Genomic DNA, 15,783 nt, shown 5'->3' on the forward strand with positions numbered 1-15,783 from the left:
CCGCTCTCTTCGCCTCCCCCTCCTCCTCCCGCCAAGTCTGCCCGCATGCCCGCGCCCTCCCGCAACTACCGCGGGCCCCGCCGACCCCGCGGCTCGGGCGCACCACAAAAGTCAAAGCAGCCTGCGCCCTCGGCGCCCGGTCCGCTGCACGACCACCACTTTGTCGTCGCCGCCTTCGCCAGCCTCGGCGGACGCGGCCAGCCCGACAGCCGCTACCTCAGCGACGGAGGCGGGAAGAGCGTCCTTGCAAACTACATCAAGGCCCTCGGCGGCGACCCGCGCTACGACGCGAACAAGGTCAATGTCGACGGCCAGGACGTCTTCCGGTGCGCTTCGACCCGCGCTCGGCTGTGATCCTGCGAAAGCCCGTGTGCAGCCTGTCAGGTCTGCTTACCGCGTATTAACCTGCGCGCAGCGTCACCATCGTCGCCGACCCCGACCCTCCCCCTCCTCCTCAGCGCGGCATGTACAACTCGGCATCAGGACCTGCCATGCCCCCAATCATTGAACCCGTGATCGGCACAGGCGACGCTGCCACCGTCAAGGAGGCAGAGAAGCTCGCCGCCATCCACGCGTGCATGCAGCTCAGCGCGAGGGGCCTCTTTACCAACGTGCGTCGGCGCGCTCCGCCTGCTCTCTTTGCGTTCCCTGCTCTGCGTGCAGCCTGTACTCATACCAGCGTGCTTACTTGCAGTCAAATCTCCCGACCCGCACTCGCGGGCAGTTCACCCCGCTCCACGCCGCCTCGCAATCCGCCAACGCCTCCACTTCCGCCTACTCTGCCCCCTCCGCCTTCTTTGACGGCCCCGCCGCCGCGCCCTCTTCCTACCCCGCCCCGTCTGTCGCGCAGCAGCAGCGCGGGATGGCCACCGCAGCAGCACCGCCGCTCGAGAAGAACGATGGAAAGACGGTTGCGCTGAGTACGGGCGAGCGCGTAGGACTGGAGGAGGCGCGCGCTTTCATGGACTTTTACTGTGCGTCTCGAGCTATTGCGTCTGAGTCATGCGCTCGCGTTCGGGAACCGCGCCGCCGACTGACTTCCGTCTTGGGCTCTGGAACCCACAGGCGCGCGGTACAACTTTGGCCGCCCCGATCTGCAGTACCAGTCTGTGCCGGGCTACGGTCGCCAGCGCGGGAGCACGCACTGGCGCGCGACCTTGCGCGTCAAGGGCGCGCAGATCGGCATGGGCGAGGCGCACACCAAGAAGGAGGCGGCGAACCGCGCCTACCTCGACACGGCGTCGTACCTCGAGCAGTGCGACCCGACCCTGTGGGACGCGTGGACCGAGCGCAAGCAGAGCAAAAAGGTCGAGAAGGGCGCCGCGGCGCCGCACGTCGTATTCGAAGTGCCCGCCGACGTCGAGGACGAGCTGCGCGAGGCCGTGTGGGAGTCGCGCGAGGGCGAGCTGTACACCCGCGCGCGCGACATGGTCGAGCGCGAGCACGAGAAGGCGCTCAAGGCCAAGGAGCGCGCACTCATGGCCGCGCGCGGGATTGACGGCGCGGCGGGCGCGGCGGACGCGGCGGGGTCGTCGGCGGCGCAGTCGGCCGCGGCGAGCGGCAATGCCGAGTTCCTGCGGCGCAAGCAGGAATCGCGCGCGGCGTTCCTCGCGCAAAAGTCGCAGACGCTGCGGAGCCGCCTCCAGGCGTACCAGGCCGACGCGACGCCCGCGATCGTCAAGCTGCGCGAGCAGCGCGCGTCGCTCCCCGTCACGTCGCACGCGTCGTCGGTCCTCGCGAAAATCGCGACGTCGAGCGTCGTCGTCGTGCTCGCCGCGACGGGCTCGGGCAAGACGACGCAGCTGCCGCAGCTCATCCTCGACGACGCCATCATGGCCGACGAGGGCGCAAAGTGCAATATTGTGTGCACGCAGCCGCGCAGGATCGCCGCCATCTCGGTTGCCGAGCGTGTCGCCAAGGAGCGCGGCGAGCAGATTGGCGACTCGGTCGGCTACCAGGTCCGCTTCGAGGCCAAGCCGCCGCGGAGGGACGGGAGCATCCTCTTCTGCACGACGGGCCTGTTCCTCCGCCGCATGCAGGCGGATTTGGATCGCTCGGCGGGCGGCGACGGTGCGGGCGGCGACGCAGCGAAGAAGCAGCAGGAGGGCGAGAGCTTCCTCGACGGCGTGACGCACGTCTGCGTCGACGAGGTGCACGAGCGCGACGTCGACACCGACTTGCTCCTGTTTGTCCTGCGGCGACTGCTGCACGAGCGGAGGAAGCAGGGCAAGGCCGAGATCAAGGTCGTCCTCATGTGCGTTTCGTGCTTCTGCACCTATTCTACCTCGCACTGACTCTTCGAGTTTTGGCAGGTCGGCCACGATCGACCCGCGCCTATTCACGACCTACTTTGCCGACCCGAACACGAGCCGCATCGCGCCCGTGGTCGAGGTGCCTGGTCGCTCGTTCCCCGTCGAGAAGCACTGGCTCGACGAGACGATCGAAGAGCTGCGCGACCTGCGCCTGCCGATGAACCAGGGCGGATGGGTCTTCCAGGACAAGTCGGTCGTGCCGTACCTCCAGCGCGAGCTCGTCCCGTCCATCCCGATCGACCAGCGCACCGGGCGCCCGGTCGGCGAGATTGACGACCTCGAGATGCCGTACCCGCTTCTCGCGCTCATCATCGCGCACGTCCTCACGCGCTCGGACGAGGGCCACGTCCTCGTCTTCCTCCCCGGTTGGGACGAGATCCAGGCCGTGCGCAACATCCTCCAAGACCGTGCGCGCTACCCGCTCTTCGACGTCAACTTCAACGCGCGCGACATCGAGATCCACGTCTTGCACTCGACCATCCCGATCGCCGAGCAGCAGGCCGTCTTTGAGCCGCCCGCAGCCGGCATCCGCCGCATCGTCCTGTCGACCAACATCGCCGAGACGTCCGTCACGATCCCGGACGTCGTCTTTGTCGTCGACTCGGCCAAGTGCAAAGAGAAGCGCTACGACCCGGAGCGCCGCCTGTCGCAGCTCGTCAGCGCGTGGACGGGCACGTCCAACGTTCTCCAGCGCGCGGGTCGTGCCGGCCGTCACCGCCCCGGCGAGTACTACGGCATCGTGTCCAAGGCGCGCTTCGACTCGATGGACATCCACCAGACGGTCGAGATGCTCCGGACGGACCTCGCGTCGACGGCGATGCACGTCACGGGCCTGCAGCTGCCCGGCCTGTCCGTGTTCGACGTCCTGAGCGCGACGATCCAGCCGCCCGAGCCGCAGCGCGTCATGGCCGCGCTCGAGACGCTCCTGCACGTCGGCGCCATCGACCGCGACGAGAAGCTGACGTCGCTCGGGCGCGTGCTGCTCCAGCTCCCCGTCGAGGCGGCCATCGGCAAGCTGTGCCTCCTCGGGAGCTTCTTCCGCTGCCTCGACCAGACCCTCACGCTCGCCGCCATCTTGACGAACCGCGACCCGTTCCTGAGCCCGCCGCTGATGAAGGCCGAGGCGGACCGCGTCAAGAACTCGTGGGCGCCCCAGGACTTCCGGGGCGACCCCTTCGCCATCCTGCAAGCATACAATGCTTGGTGGGACCTGCAAGGGCAGGGCAACTACGTTGTGAGTCTGCTCAGACCCTGACCCGCGTATCAAGCTAATCCGGCGTGCTCGTGCAGGCGGCAAACAACTTTGCGCGCGAGAACTTTTTGTCCAAGCCGACGCTCCTCCTAATCCAGAAGATAAAGGAGCACCTCGTCTCGTCGCTCGACCGCGCCGGCGTCTTGCAGATCTCAGCTGGCGGTCAGGCGCAGCCGCAGCCGTTCGGCGGGAGGGGCAGGTTCGCGCGCGGGCCGGTGGTGATCCCGCCGCAGCTCAACGAGAACGGGCACTCGCTCCCGCTGCTGTCGGCGCTCATTGCTACGGCTGTCGCACCCAACTTTGCGATCCGCATCAGCGAGAAGAGCTTGCGCACGAGCCAGGACAAGGTGCGTTCCCGCTCCACGCCGTTCTCAAAGTGCCTTTTGCTGATCCACAGCTCTTGCCAGTCCTGCGCGATTCACCCCTCGTCAGTCAACTCGCGCAAGAACGAGAAGGCGGCCGACGTGCCCATCACGGCCTCGAAGCAGCTGTACGCGTACGGCGAGAAGAGCAAGACGGGTGCGATGAACGGCAAGGGCGAGGGACAGACGTTCCTGCGCTCGACGACCAAGCTCGACCCGCTCGGCTACATGCTCTTTGGCGCATACGCGCTCCGCGTGACGGACGACGGCCTCGAGTGCGACGGGTGGCTGCCCATCGTTGCGCCGAGCGCGAGCGGCATCTCGGCTCTCGACGACGTCGAGCGGCTCAAGGAGGTGCTCGACCTCTCGCTTTTGCGCGTCTTCGAGGGCCTCAACGTCGTCATCTCGCGCGGGCGTGAGCGGCCCGGCGCGGCGGCCGCACGAGCCGCCGCGCAGCAGAGGCAGCAGCTCGCGGCGCGCGAGCAGGGTCGCGGTCGGCAGTTTGACAATGACGACGAGGACGAGGCCGAGGCGGACGAGGAGGCGGTCGACCGCTCGGACCCGACGCTGAGCGCGCGCGAGGTGCAGGACCTCGACCGTTTGACGAGCAACGTTGTGCATCTCCTCAACTCGTACAACCGCTCGCTCGGCCCGGCGAGCTCGCGTACGAGCTCGCGCCCGCAGACGCCGTCCGCCGGCGGGTTCGCACCCATGTCGACCAGTGGCGGGCGGTTCGGCCCGGGCTCGTCGAGTGCACCATCGCGCAACAGCACGCCGTACAACTCACGGCCGCCTAGCGCGCTTGGCGGTCAGTACTATGGCGGCGGTGGCGCCTACGGTGGGCCAGGAGGAGGAGGAGGCGGCGGGTTTGGGTCGGGCGGCGGCGCAGGCGCATCGAGTGGGAGCTGGCGCCGCTGAATCGCCGGGATGTAGATGTAGACTACGCTGCAGCAGGATCTCGAATGCATGCCCTCTAGACCACTACTTTGCGTTGTGAGCACGAGGCGGTGCTCGACGTTGGCTTGAGAAGGCCGTTCCGCGGAGAGCCGTGGACGAGGGACGGGAGGAGGCACATTGTCTTGGTGAGGCCAGCTCTTTTGCGCTTAGCAGGTGCCTTTCGCTTCCACTGACCTGCCCTCGTCCAAGCAGGTCCAGCGCGCGCGCGGTACAAGCGGTTCCTCCAGCGCGACCTCCTCTTCTGCTCCTTCCCTTCGCTGCCCTGAAGTGTCGACGCGCCCGAGTGACCGAAAGCGCTCGCAGAAGCGCACGCGCTGGCTTGCCGATTGCTGCACCTGCTTGCGTGGCGTTCTGCGCCGTTTGTCGCCCCGTCGCCCCGCCTCGCAGCCTGCTGCCTCGTCCTCGCCGTCGCCGTTCCCTGGGCAATCCTGACGCACTCGATGGCTCCGTCGATCGCGTCTGTCAAGCGCAAGAACGCCGCCAAAGCAAAGGCCAAGGAGGCGCCGAAGCCACAGCGTGTCGACGAGTCGGACGACTCGGAGGGCATGCCCCCTCTCCAGAACGTCGCGTCTTGCTTCGTTGCTGCTGATAGGGCGTCTACCTCAGGCGAAAAGAAGGACCAGGTGCCAGAGGGATCGGGGGAGGAAAAGGAAAACGCGCAGAAGGCGACCGCGACGCAAGAAGAAGCCAAGAAGAGCAAGGGCGGTGCTGGCCCGAAGGATGGCGGCGACAAGGACGTCGACAAGTCGGCGAAAGACGGGGACGCCGACGGAATGCCGCCGCTCACCGCCGAGCCGAGTGTCGGGCCGCCGCGCCTCCGCCCCGTCACCTTCAGTAAGGGCTCACAGCCGTCGAAGCTGTTCAACCTCGCGCCGATCAACGATTCGATCGACGCGGCGTACAAGCACCTTGATCTCGACCCGTGCATGACGGACGAAAGCCTCCGCATCGAAGCTGACAAGCTCATGGGTTCCGAGGTGTGCACCGTCTCGCCTCGCCGTGTCCGCGCACAGTCGTGCTGCTCCTGACTCGCCTCCTTCACAGACATCGGCGCAGCGCGGCCATTTGGAAACCTCGTCGCGTCTCGGGGCGCTTCTGACGATCCTGTGCAGCCGCACCAAGCTGCACTCGATCCCTTCCGCGCCGTCGACGACGCACACTCTGCAGCGGCAGCTTCGCCTCCTCTACCTCTCCGAAGCGCAGCTGCACATGACCAACGTGCGCCTCCCGCTGCCCGAAGACGCCGTCGTCCCCTCGGACGTCGAGCTGCGCACCGACTCGATGGCACAGGAGCATCTCATGGACGAGCGACAGGCGCACGAGCGCACGCGCGAGCGCGTCAAGCAGGCGTAGATTGCGCTCGAAAAGGCGACGACGGCGCAAGTGGCGGCGCGCAACCGCGCCGAGAAGAGCGAGGGCGAGGCCAAGAGCCTGAGGGGCGAGGTGAGCAAGCTGCGGGGCGAGAAGGACGAGCTCAAGCTGCAGGTCAAAGAGGGTTACGCGGCCAAGCACGTGACCGAGAAGGAGGTGGAGAAGCTCAAGGACGAGGTCGAGCGCTACAAGCGCGAGGCGCAAGGTGCGCGCGGCATCTTCACCTCGTGTCGCCTGGCGTCGCAAATCCCACCCGCTCGCTCACTGACCGCTGTCGCATCCAACAGACGCTCGCGACACACTCACACGCTCGCCAGCTCGTAGGTCTGGATCCACTCTCGCGCTAAGCCACGATCGCTAACCTCGACCCTTTCGACGTAGTCTCGACGGCCGGTCCAGACAAGAAGGACTTTGTCATCCAGCGCCTCGGCAAGCAGGTGCAGGACTTGACGAAGCAGCTCAGGGTGAAGACGGACGAGAACCGTGCGTGGCGTTTCGAAAGTGCTGCTCGCGTGCCTTTCGCGGTCACGAGGCGCTGATGGATGTCGAGTCGCGCCATACGCAGTCAAACTCGTGCTGGACTTGGCGACGGCGGGTGTGGGCGATGCGTAGGCTGCTGGAGATGCTTCTGCAATGGTTGTACAGGGTCCGCTCTCGCCTCGAAGGCAAGCCTCTCGTGGTGCGACTGCGCAAGGACGCTGAGCGATGTCTGCCGCTGATGATACATACAAGGGTGCTAGGACTAGAGGGGAGAGGGGACCCAATGAACGTCTAGGTGGACCGCCGCGCTCACTTCTTGGCCAACCGCCTCCGCCTCGCCTCTGCCACGCGGCGGTTGCGCTCGGCCTCGTGCGCGCCGAGCGTCTCGGCCTGAATGACGGCGGGACGGTGCGTCTGGCCCGTCTCGATGAGCTCGGCCGCGATCTGCTCAACGCCGCCGTCCGACACGGGGCGCCGGAGCGCGCGCCGGGGAGTGTAGACCTCGGCATGGTTGCCGCCGGCCTGGGCGGCGCGGAAGCGCGCGTCGAGCTCGCGCTGCTTCTGCGTCTGCTGCTGCGTCTCTTCCCACTTTTCGGCCATCCCCGTCTGCATGTTCTTGAACGCCTCGGAGAAGGACGGCTCGGGGACGTAGTTGGCGTCGCCCGGCTGCGGCTTGGGCGGCGGCGTCGGGATGCCGAAGAGCGTGCGCGCAAAGGGCAGCTTGAGGAAGGACGACTGGGCGAGGGAGAGGAAGTTGTTGGTCGTCCAGTAGAGGAGGAGGGCCTGCGCGTAGGCGACAAGCGTCAGTACCGCCCGAACAGTCCGAATGAGCTGGAGATGGAGCGCACCGCCGGGAAGTAGGCGACGAAGGGGAGCGCGAGGAGGACCATGGCGCGGAAGAGCATCTTCATGTTCTTGGTCGTGGTCGTCTGCACCTGGGTCGACGAGTCCACACCAAGCTACGGGGGGAACGAGCAGTCCGCGATGAGTACCGAGCACTCCGCAGACAAAGCGAACATAGGAGCACACCTCAAGCGTGGCGAGCGTCAGGGCGGTACTCGTGACCGGGAGGAGGTAGTACGGGTCGGGCTGCGACAGGTCCTGGACCCAGCCAAAGCCCTCGGTCTGCATGCTGAGGAGGCCCGAGTTGGCGAGGCCGCGGAGGGCAAAGAACATGCACATGAAGACGGTGGCCTGGGCGAGCGGGAAGACGAGGTTGCGGATCGGGTTGACGTCGTGCTTCTTCATGAGGGCCTGCGTCTCCATCTGGGCGGCCTGCATCGCGTGGAAGTCGCCGCGGGCCTTGGCGTCCTTGAGCTTGTTCATGCCCTTGAGCATCTCGGGCTGGATGATGGCGAGGCGCGCGGCGTTGGACTGGGCGCGGACCTGGAACGGGAAGAGGAGGACGCGGAGGAAGAGGGTGACGACGGGGATGAGGAGCGCCCACTGGAGGCCCGGGTGACCGAGGAGCGGGAACGACTCGTGCAGGTGGAGGAAGAGCGACTGGAGGCGCATGATCGGGTGCGGGCCGAACGAGCCGGCGAGCGACGAGAGGTCGAGCGAGCCGGTCGCGATGCCGTCGTAGACGTTCTGGACGACCGACTCGGCGTGTGCCGGCGCGGCCTCGACGGCGGGTGCAACGGAGGAGGCTGCCGGTGCGGCGGCGTCTACGGGCGTGGCATCGACGGGCTCGGCGGCAAAGGACGGTGCCGCTGCCGCCGAAGTGGACTCGACCTCGGCGGGTGCGTCCTGCTTCTGCGGCGCGCTACTGCCGCCGAGGAAGCCTGGCATCCAGCCTCGTGCGGCTGGTGTCGAGGCAAAGGTGCGGCGGGCGGTGAAGGCGGGCGAGAAGGCGGAAGGGGAGAGTCGCGAGGAGGGAGAGGCGCGGAGCGGGGTGAAGAGGGCAGCGGCGAGGGGCGCGCGCTGTGCGAAGGGCGGGAATGCTGGTCGTGCGGACCTGCAGGCCAACGATGCACCTCTGTAAGCGAGTGCCGGCGAGTACGAGCCGCGAGCAAGAAAGTCCGGGGAGGGAGATGAGAGTGGTCGGGACAGAGACGCACTGGGCCAGGGCGACGCGCAGTGCGCGGGCAGGAGCAGCAGCGGCCATCCTCTGCGCACTCGAGGTCCCGAGACTGCTGGCACGAGCGAGAGAGAGACGAGCGAGTGGGATGGACGAGTGGAATACGTTTGCTCGGAATACAAACGAGTTGTATTCGGGTCACAGAGTTAGTCGCTCGTCTCGCAGTTGCAACTCGGCCTCTGTTCCCACAATCTCCGCTGCCTTCCTTGCCGAGTAGCAAGTCGACGAGGTGCTCCACCGCTCGCTCCTACTCGTACGCACGCAGCCCTCGAAGCGCTCTCCTCGCTCGCCTCGTCATCGTTCGCCCCCACATCCACTCCGCCCAGGATGGCCTCGACCGCCAACTTCCGTCGCATCGACATTGATCAGTACGACGAGGACCGCGTGCTCGCCTCGAGCCTCTACCACCCGGACCCGCGCCAGCCCGCACAGGCGCTCGCCGACGCCCAGTCCAAGGACCGCTCCGTCAAGGGCCTCTTGCAGCGCGGAGACGTCGCCGCAGCGCTCAAGGACGCCCTCAGGGACGGCGAGTGGCCCTACGGAGAGGACTCGGTGCCCGAGATCAAGCAGGCAAAGGTGCGTGCTGGGCACAGACAGACGCCTTGCGGCGGACCCGCTCGGCGAGGCAGCCTTGGTGCGGACAACTCGCGCTCACCCGTACCGTGCACAGGCAACTGCGCTCTCGACTGTGCTGTCCATCCTCAACTCGACCCGCTCGACCGACATTCCCGCCCTCGTCCAACAGCTCGAACCCTCAGAACAGGTGCGCTCGTCTCGCTTGGGCGTTGACGAGTAGAAGTGTTTACTGAACGGAGCGTGTTGAGCAGGTCACCCTGATGAAGTACCTGTACAAGGCGATGGAGAACCTGGGCGACACGAGCGGGAACGTTGTCCTCGGCTGGCACGAGAAGGTGCGTCGTCCTGTCCTTGGGGGGTTTCTTTCGTCGACTTGTTGGTGCTGAGTTCCCTCGCGCGACAGCTCACCGAGGTGGCAGGGATTGGCTGCATCGTGCGCGTCATGTCGGACCGGCGGCGAGTCTGAAGACGTGGGTGTTGAGGAACAAGCGAGCGGACGGGAGACGGCGCGATCCCCTGTAGACTTAGTCGAGCACGCGGCTCGCCATTCGCAACGACGAGTGGTGGATGTCGTCCTTTGTGCGGCAGAAGGCGGTGCACCCAAATTTGCCGTTGCGAGCGCATTTGATCGCGTCCTGTTCATGCACGTGCCGCGCCTGTTGCACTCGCACCTCTTGTCAGCGTCGCCTTCCTTTGTCCTGCCCTATCAAGAGCCCTTGCACGAGGCTAAGCGAGGTCTTCGAGTCAGCCTCGACGGTCTAGCGGCTCTTCTCGCACTGCTCTGCTCCCACCGTCTTCATCGCCTTCACCGGCTTGTCCGCCTAGAAACATGCCGTCGGCCGTCTCGCTGGTCGCGTCGCTCGTGACCTTCATCGTGACGGCGATCAGCAGCACCCCGCTCTTGTTTCTCCAGCGCACCCTTGTACAGTATGGCGGCGCTCCCGCACTCGTCAAGGCGGTGCAGGGTCAGTCCGCGCCCTCTTCAGCCCGTCGTAGAGCCACAGAACCAGCTGAACCGACTGAGTTCGCATACACAGCCCTGCGGGTACCGTCGACCAAGCTCGTGCAGTGGGTGCTGTACCTGGGTATCGCCATCCGCGCCGCCTACCTGCTCGAGGGATACGGCGCCGAGCATGTCGGCCTGTGGATCAACAGGTGCGTCCTTGGATCCTCTCACGCACTCGAGCTGACACCGCGAACCGACAGCCTCGGCTCGGGCTCGAACAAGACGGCCGTCTCGACGCTGAACTCGGAAGTCGCCGCCTCGCACCTCGCGAATCTGACAACCCGCCTGTACCCCGAGACGCTCTCGATGCTCCTCGACGACGCACTTGCGCTTCCCAAGCCGCTCGAGGGCACGACGTTCTCTGCGGCCGACATTCAGCAGTGGGAGGACGAGAGTCGGGCGTTCCGCGAAGACTACGACCGCCTGTCGCGCGAGGCGGCGACGCTCTGGCTCGACTTGCTCGACTACACGCCCACTTCCCTCCGACCAGACGCGCCGTCGACGCCGGCGGATCGCTACGTCTTCCTGCACCTCCTCTTCGACGAGCTCAACGCCGTCCAGGCTGGCTCGCCGCTCCGCGCCGTCTACTCGGCGCACGAGTACGCCCCGGCCGACTTCGCACGAGACGAGGCGCGGCGTCTCGAGCGCGCGCAGGCCGAGGCCGCGCGGCTCGACGGCGAGTTTGCCGAGTGGCTCGACGGGGTCCTCAGCGCGGGCGAGGAGCAAGAGGCCGAGAGCGGCGAGGTGCCGAGCCTCCAGCGCGAGATGCTCGACTTGCCCGTCAACCCGGACGAGCCCGAGGGGCAGACGTGGCGCGGCATGCTGCGCGAGGGGTGGGAGAAGATGTACGACCCGGCGCAGGGCGGCGTCATGGGCAACCTTGCGCGCAGTTTGCGCCAGATCGGCGAGGACTTTGGTGAAGCCGACGACAACGAGGAGGACGAGGCTGAAAAGGGCATGCCCCAGCCGCTGCCGCTCATGGTCAACCACCACCTGCGCGCGCAGCTGTCGACGGCGCTCACCTCGGCTCGGGCACACGCGGGCTCGCTCCGCGGCGCGGACCGCTTTGTGCACGACGCCGACGACGAGGACGCGCGCTTCCCGCGCATGCTGCGCTCCCTCCCGGACGAGAACCTCTCGATCACGCAGCGGGCGGTCAAGATCGACATTGTGGCGCGCGAGTGGGCTGGCGCCGTCGTCGACTGGATCACTGCGGCGAGTGCCAAGTCGTCTGCGGCGCCCGCCGTCCCCATCTTCAACCTCACCGAGTCGCTCGGCGCGCTCTCCGTCCCGGACCGCGCCGCGCTCCTGCGCGCCTCGCCCCTTCCGTCTTTCCTCCGCACGCTCGACCCGCTCCTCGGCCTCCCCATGTCGCGCCTGCGTCTCGGCGTGTCGAAGCACAACATCGCCAACGCCGTCTTCTCGCTCTCGATCCCGGCGATCGAGCGGTCGCGCGCGTTCGAGCGCGGGCTGAGCGCCGCGGAGCGCGAGAAAAAGGTCCAGCAGCAGCAGAGCAAGGGGTGCAGTCGCGTCCTGCTCGAGATCGAGTGGCGCGCCGCGAGCGAGGAGACGAGGGCGCGGGCGAGAGAGCTCATCGCCGCCGAGCAGGAGCAGCGCAGAGATGCGGCGCGCGAGGAGGACGAGCCGCAGCAGCGTGTGCACGAGGAGCTGTAGAGCTGTATTTGTCAAGGCGCGCGAGGAGCGATCGTACCGTAGTCGCCCAGCTTCTTGCTGCTGATGTGGTCTGTCGGCATCTTGGAGATACCGTGTGACCTGACCGTGTCCACCCGCCTTGGCGTTCCACATGCTGCGTATTCACGATCCGGAGCCCGGTTGGGCACCGGGACGGGCACATCTTGATAGCCCACAGGACGAAAAAAGCGACAGCGACAACCGAAAGGGGCCCGGCGCTGCGGAACCGCGTGCTTCTCACCGTCCGCGTTCTGCTCGTCCTCTAGTGCTTGCCCGGCGTTGCTGCAGGTTGAAGCTGCGCGACTGGTCTCGGACACACTCTTTCAACCTGCTGGGACAGCACCATCACCGGCGACGCGCGGTCGCCCCGTGCTCGCTCGTGAAGGACGATTCCGACGTCCCGGTTCCTTCGCACTAGCTCGGTCTGCTGCAGGCTTCGGCTTGCGAGTTCTGGCGTTAAGCCCGCGTCTCGTGAGTCCGTGGGGGCCGCTTTGAGCCCCGCTTTGTCGATGCTGGCTCCGCTTTTCTGTCGTCTCTGCCGAAGAGCGGCTGGGTGTCGCGACGGGCGCTGCTCCCGTTCTTGCCTTCTCTTTGCCCTCGTCGTTGCTCTCAAGAGGGGCTCGGCACTCGCGCAAGACCGATCCTCTCATTTTTACATTCTCAGCTGTCAGTGAAGACATGGCGGTACAAGACCAGCGGTCGCTTCTGCGCCGTTTCACGACAAATTCATGGGTGGCAGGCGCTCTGCCTACCATTGGCGGAATAATGTTCGGCTGCGACATGTGAGCCGGCGGTCGTACTCGAAGTCTCGCTGTGCTTTCGACGCTAAGGCAAGCAATGCTGACCTTCGTTTTTGCGCCCAGCTCGTCGATGTCAGCGCAGCTCTCGAACCCTCACTACCTCCGCCAGTTCAACTCGCCCAACTCGGACCTGCAAGGCGGAATCACCGCGGCCATGCCCGCGGGCTCGTTCGGCGGCGCGCTCATCAACTCGTGGCTGTCGGACAAGATTGGCCGCAAGTACTGTATCATCCTCTCAGGCTGGCTCTGGGTTCTCGGCTGCATCATTCAGTCGGTGTCGCACAACGTCGCTACGTTGGTAGCCGGTCGGGTTGTCGCTGGACTTGCTGTGAGTATCGTCGTGACACCGCCTGCCTTCCTCATTGACCCATCTCTGCGCGATCGACAGGTTGGTATTGCTTCAGCTATTGTCACCGTCTACCAAGCCGAGATCACGAAGCCTTCGATTCGCGGTCGCATTGTCTCAATCCAGCAACTCTCGATCAGTGCGTGGTGTGCTTCCCTCTCGCTGAGACGGACGCTGACTCTGCCCGAATTTCCAGCCATCGGCATCGTGAGCAAGCAGATCCGCCTCTGTTGCTTGCATGCTTGCTGAACGGGTATTCTCGCAACCAGTTCCTGCAGTACTTTGTCCAGGTCCGTTTTCGCTTGCCGGTGATGCTGTCATGTCCGCTGAGCGTTGCCCCCGGTTTAGTATGGCTGCTCTTACATCGATGTACGTTACGACTAGTCTATACTTTATAGGCTGGGCTAGCTGACGTCTGATGCTGCAGGGCACGGCATCATTCCGTTTGCCGTGGGCTCTTCAGCTCATTCCGGGCCTTGTCCTCGGCTCGCTGATGTTCATCTTCCCCGGCAAGCACATTCCGCCAGGACTGACACGAGAAGACCTGAACTAACTTGCGTGCATGTCACAGAATCACCTCGCTGGCTCCTCGACCGCGGTCGCGATGAAGAGGCACTTCAAATCCTTGCCGATGTGCACGGCCGCGGTAGCCGCGACAACGAGCTTGTTCGTCTCGAGTACGCCGAGATCAAGGCACAGATCGACTTCGACAAGACGCAGGCGGCCAAGTCGTATCTCGACCTTCTCAAGCCAAGCGTCCGCCGTCGCGTTTTCCTCGGTTGCTCAGAACAAATGTGGTCGCAATTGTCTGGCATGAATGTCATGATGTATTGTTCGTCGCGTTCCCCTACCTCTGCGTGCTGATCGAATGCTCTGGCACCGCATGACGGGCTTTCAAGCCTCGCAGTCCGCCTTTAACTCTTATCTGACCTTCATTCCCGCACACAACAGACATTGTTTACGTCCTACAGAGTGCTGGACTACAAGGGTGAGCACACCCTTGATGTGCAAAGACGCCCAGCAGCCCGAAGGTCCCGACGGTTCTTGCTCGCTGCGGTCGCACTAAAGGTGCTGGATCCGGATGGCTACCCTCAGGCTTGCTCAGCCTGTGTAGACCGCATGAATTGCTTTCCTATCTCGGACTCCAGCGCAACCCGCTTCGCGGCGGCAGCATCCCGCTGATCATGAGCCTCGTTTCTGCAGGCGCCGCTCGGAGCTCATTGCCAGCGCAGTTCAATATACGCTCAACGTCATCTTCACTTTCCCTGGCATGTACATGATCGAGCGCGTCGGCCGCCGTCCCCTGATGTTCTACGGTGCTTGCGCCATGGCCGTCTTCCTCGCTCTTGTCGGCGCTCTTCAGGCTACCCTCGGCCATGACGTGGAGGGCGCCGAGGCTGCTGCGACCACGACCTGGAAGATTGATGGTCACGAACACGGGCGGAACGCCATCATTGGTGCTCTTTCGTTCTCCCGCCGCCGCTTCTTCTTCGGACGCTGATCTCGCGCCGCCTCGCGCCGCAGTCTTTTCGTATTTCTTCGTCTGCTCCTTTGCGTGTACCTGGGGGCCAGCGTCCTGGACGTATGCGTCCGAGTACGTCGTCTTTACTCACCTTGTGTCGTTTGCGCCGTTCGAGCGTACTAACTTGCCAATACGCTTCTGCCGCTGTCCAGGATCTTCCCTACTCGCGTACGCGGCAAAGCAGTCTCTTTTGCAACGGCTACCAACTGGGTCTTCAACTTCGCGCTCGCCTATGCCACGCCGCCGGCCTTCCGCGACCAAAAGTGCGTTCCCGCCTTCTGACTTCTTAAACTTGTGACGGGCCTCGGTCTTTGCCTTGTCTGACTTTGCCTCAATCCTTCTTGCGTGAATATTTGCTACTAGATGGAAGACCTACCTCATCTTCATGACCTTTAATGCCGTTGCTGCGTGCGTCAAGCGCTCTCCCGCCGTTCTCCTAATTCCGAGAGCCTCTTTGAACCGTTCAGCTGACGTACCCGCGAGCGCCACAGCATCCACATCTTCTTCATGTTCCCCGAGACCAAGGGTCGCACGCTCGAGGAGATGGAAGAAGGTACATCGGAATCCGCATCTCGGGAAAATTCATTGCGTATCTCGTTTTGACTGACCGGATTTTGCCCTCTGGCCATCAGTCTTCAACACCGGCAACGTCTTCACAGCTTGGCGCATCCCGAAGGACGTCGGAAAGAAGACCTTGGCCGACCTCGAGCAGTGCGTCTCTTTCGAATCCTCCTGCCGAGCGCGCCACTCAACTCGGACTTCCTCCACAGCGGCGCGGCTCACAGCCCTCACACCGATGCAAAGCGCGAACTCTCACACGAAGAGGAGAAGGCGTCAACGCCTTCGGTCTGAAGACAATCTCTCGCCGTTTCTGAGGCTGATGCGTTCAGCCTCGGTCCATCTATACCGTCTCTTCGTGCATCGCCCTAGGCTCCAGTAAACTTTTGTGTAGATTACTTCTTGATGAACCAGTTTTGTCTCTCCCCCTCCTTCGAGATCTCCGACAGTTCTGCAATTGAGACGTGTC

General features: G+C 64.8%; 6 protein-coding genes across 6 annotated transcripts; 5 read left to right on the forward strand and 1 right to left on the reverse strand.

The window, feature by feature from the left end:
• Window positions 1-45: 45 nt before the first annotated feature.
• Window positions 46-4,844, forward strand: JCM10292_004968 (uncharacterized protein; the record flags this gene model as incomplete). Its single annotated transcript, XM_076649892.1, has 7 exons — window positions 46-326; window positions 416-611; window positions 695-974; window positions 1,066-2,254; window positions 2,313-3,546; window positions 3,603-3,911; window positions 3,972-4,844. The coding sequence occupies 7 exons, from the start codon at window positions 46-48 to the stop codon at window positions 4,842-4,844; spliced, it is 4,362 nt and encodes a 1,453-aa protein (XP_076504532.1).
• A 479-nt stretch (window positions 4,845-5,323) lies between these two features.
• On the forward strand, window positions 5,324-6,866 carry JCM10292_004969 (uncharacterized protein; the record flags this gene model as incomplete). Its single annotated transcript, XM_076649893.1, has 5 exons — window positions 5,324-5,860; window positions 5,928-6,232; window positions 6,296-6,459; window positions 6,636-6,737; window positions 6,820-6,866. The coding sequence occupies 5 exons, from the start codon at window positions 5,324-5,326 to the stop codon at window positions 6,864-6,866; spliced, it is 1,155 nt and encodes a 384-aa protein (XP_076504533.1).
• Window positions 6,867-7,043: 177 nt separating this feature from the next.
• OXA1 (membrane insertase OXA1) lies at window positions 7,044-8,841 on the reverse strand (the record flags this gene model as incomplete). The annotated part of the gene is made up of 4 exons (XM_076649894.1): window positions 7,044-7,517; window positions 7,583-7,693; window positions 7,764-8,691; window positions 8,795-8,841. The coding sequence occupies 4 exons, from the start codon at window positions 8,839-8,841 to the stop codon at window positions 7,044-7,046; spliced, it is 1,560 nt and encodes a 519-aa protein (XP_076504534.1).
• Window positions 8,842-9,141: 300 nt separating this feature from the next.
• On the forward strand, window positions 9,142-9,856 carry ARC15 (Arc15p; the record flags this gene model as incomplete). The annotated part of the gene is made up of 4 exons (XM_076649895.1): window positions 9,142-9,390; window positions 9,485-9,577; window positions 9,642-9,725; window positions 9,794-9,856. 4 exons carry the CDS (start codon window positions 9,142-9,144, stop codon window positions 9,854-9,856), a joined length of 489 nt encoding a protein of 162 aa, XP_076504535.1.
• A 363-nt stretch (window positions 9,857-10,219) lies between these two features.
• On the forward strand, window positions 10,220-12,070 carry JCM10292_004972 (uncharacterized protein; the record flags this gene model as incomplete). The annotated part of the gene is made up of 3 exons (XM_076649896.1): window positions 10,220-10,355; window positions 10,428-10,545; window positions 10,597-12,070. The coding sequence occupies 3 exons, from the start codon at window positions 10,220-10,222 to the stop codon at window positions 12,068-12,070; spliced, it is 1,728 nt and encodes a 575-aa protein (XP_076504536.1).
• Window positions 12,071-12,766: 696 nt separating this feature from the next.
• Window positions 12,767-15,608, forward strand: JCM10292_004973 (sugar porter family MFS transporter; the record flags this gene model as incomplete). Its single annotated transcript, XM_076649897.1, has 16 exons — window positions 12,767-12,870; window positions 12,952-13,216; window positions 13,277-13,373; window positions 13,431-13,441; window positions 13,504-13,524; window positions 13,583-13,603; window positions 13,662-13,743; window positions 13,806-14,066; window positions 14,186-14,222; window positions 14,438-14,691; window positions 14,759-14,828; window positions 14,909-15,019; window positions 15,120-15,164; window positions 15,248-15,309; window positions 15,389-15,467; window positions 15,527-15,608. 16 exons carry the CDS (start codon window positions 12,767-12,769, stop codon window positions 15,606-15,608), a joined length of 1,602 nt encoding a protein of 533 aa, XP_076504537.1.
• Between the last annotated feature and the right edge of the window lie 175 nt (window positions 15,609-15,783).

Source organism: Rhodotorula paludigena, assembly GCF_050403205.1.
Source record: "Rhodotorula paludigena JCM10292 DNA, Rt_paludigena_JCM10292v1_ctg29, whole genome shotgun sequence".
Lineage (NCBI taxonomy): Eukaryota > Fungi > Basidiomycota > Microbotryomycetes > Sporidiobolales > Sporidiobolaceae > Rhodotorula > Rhodotorula paludigena.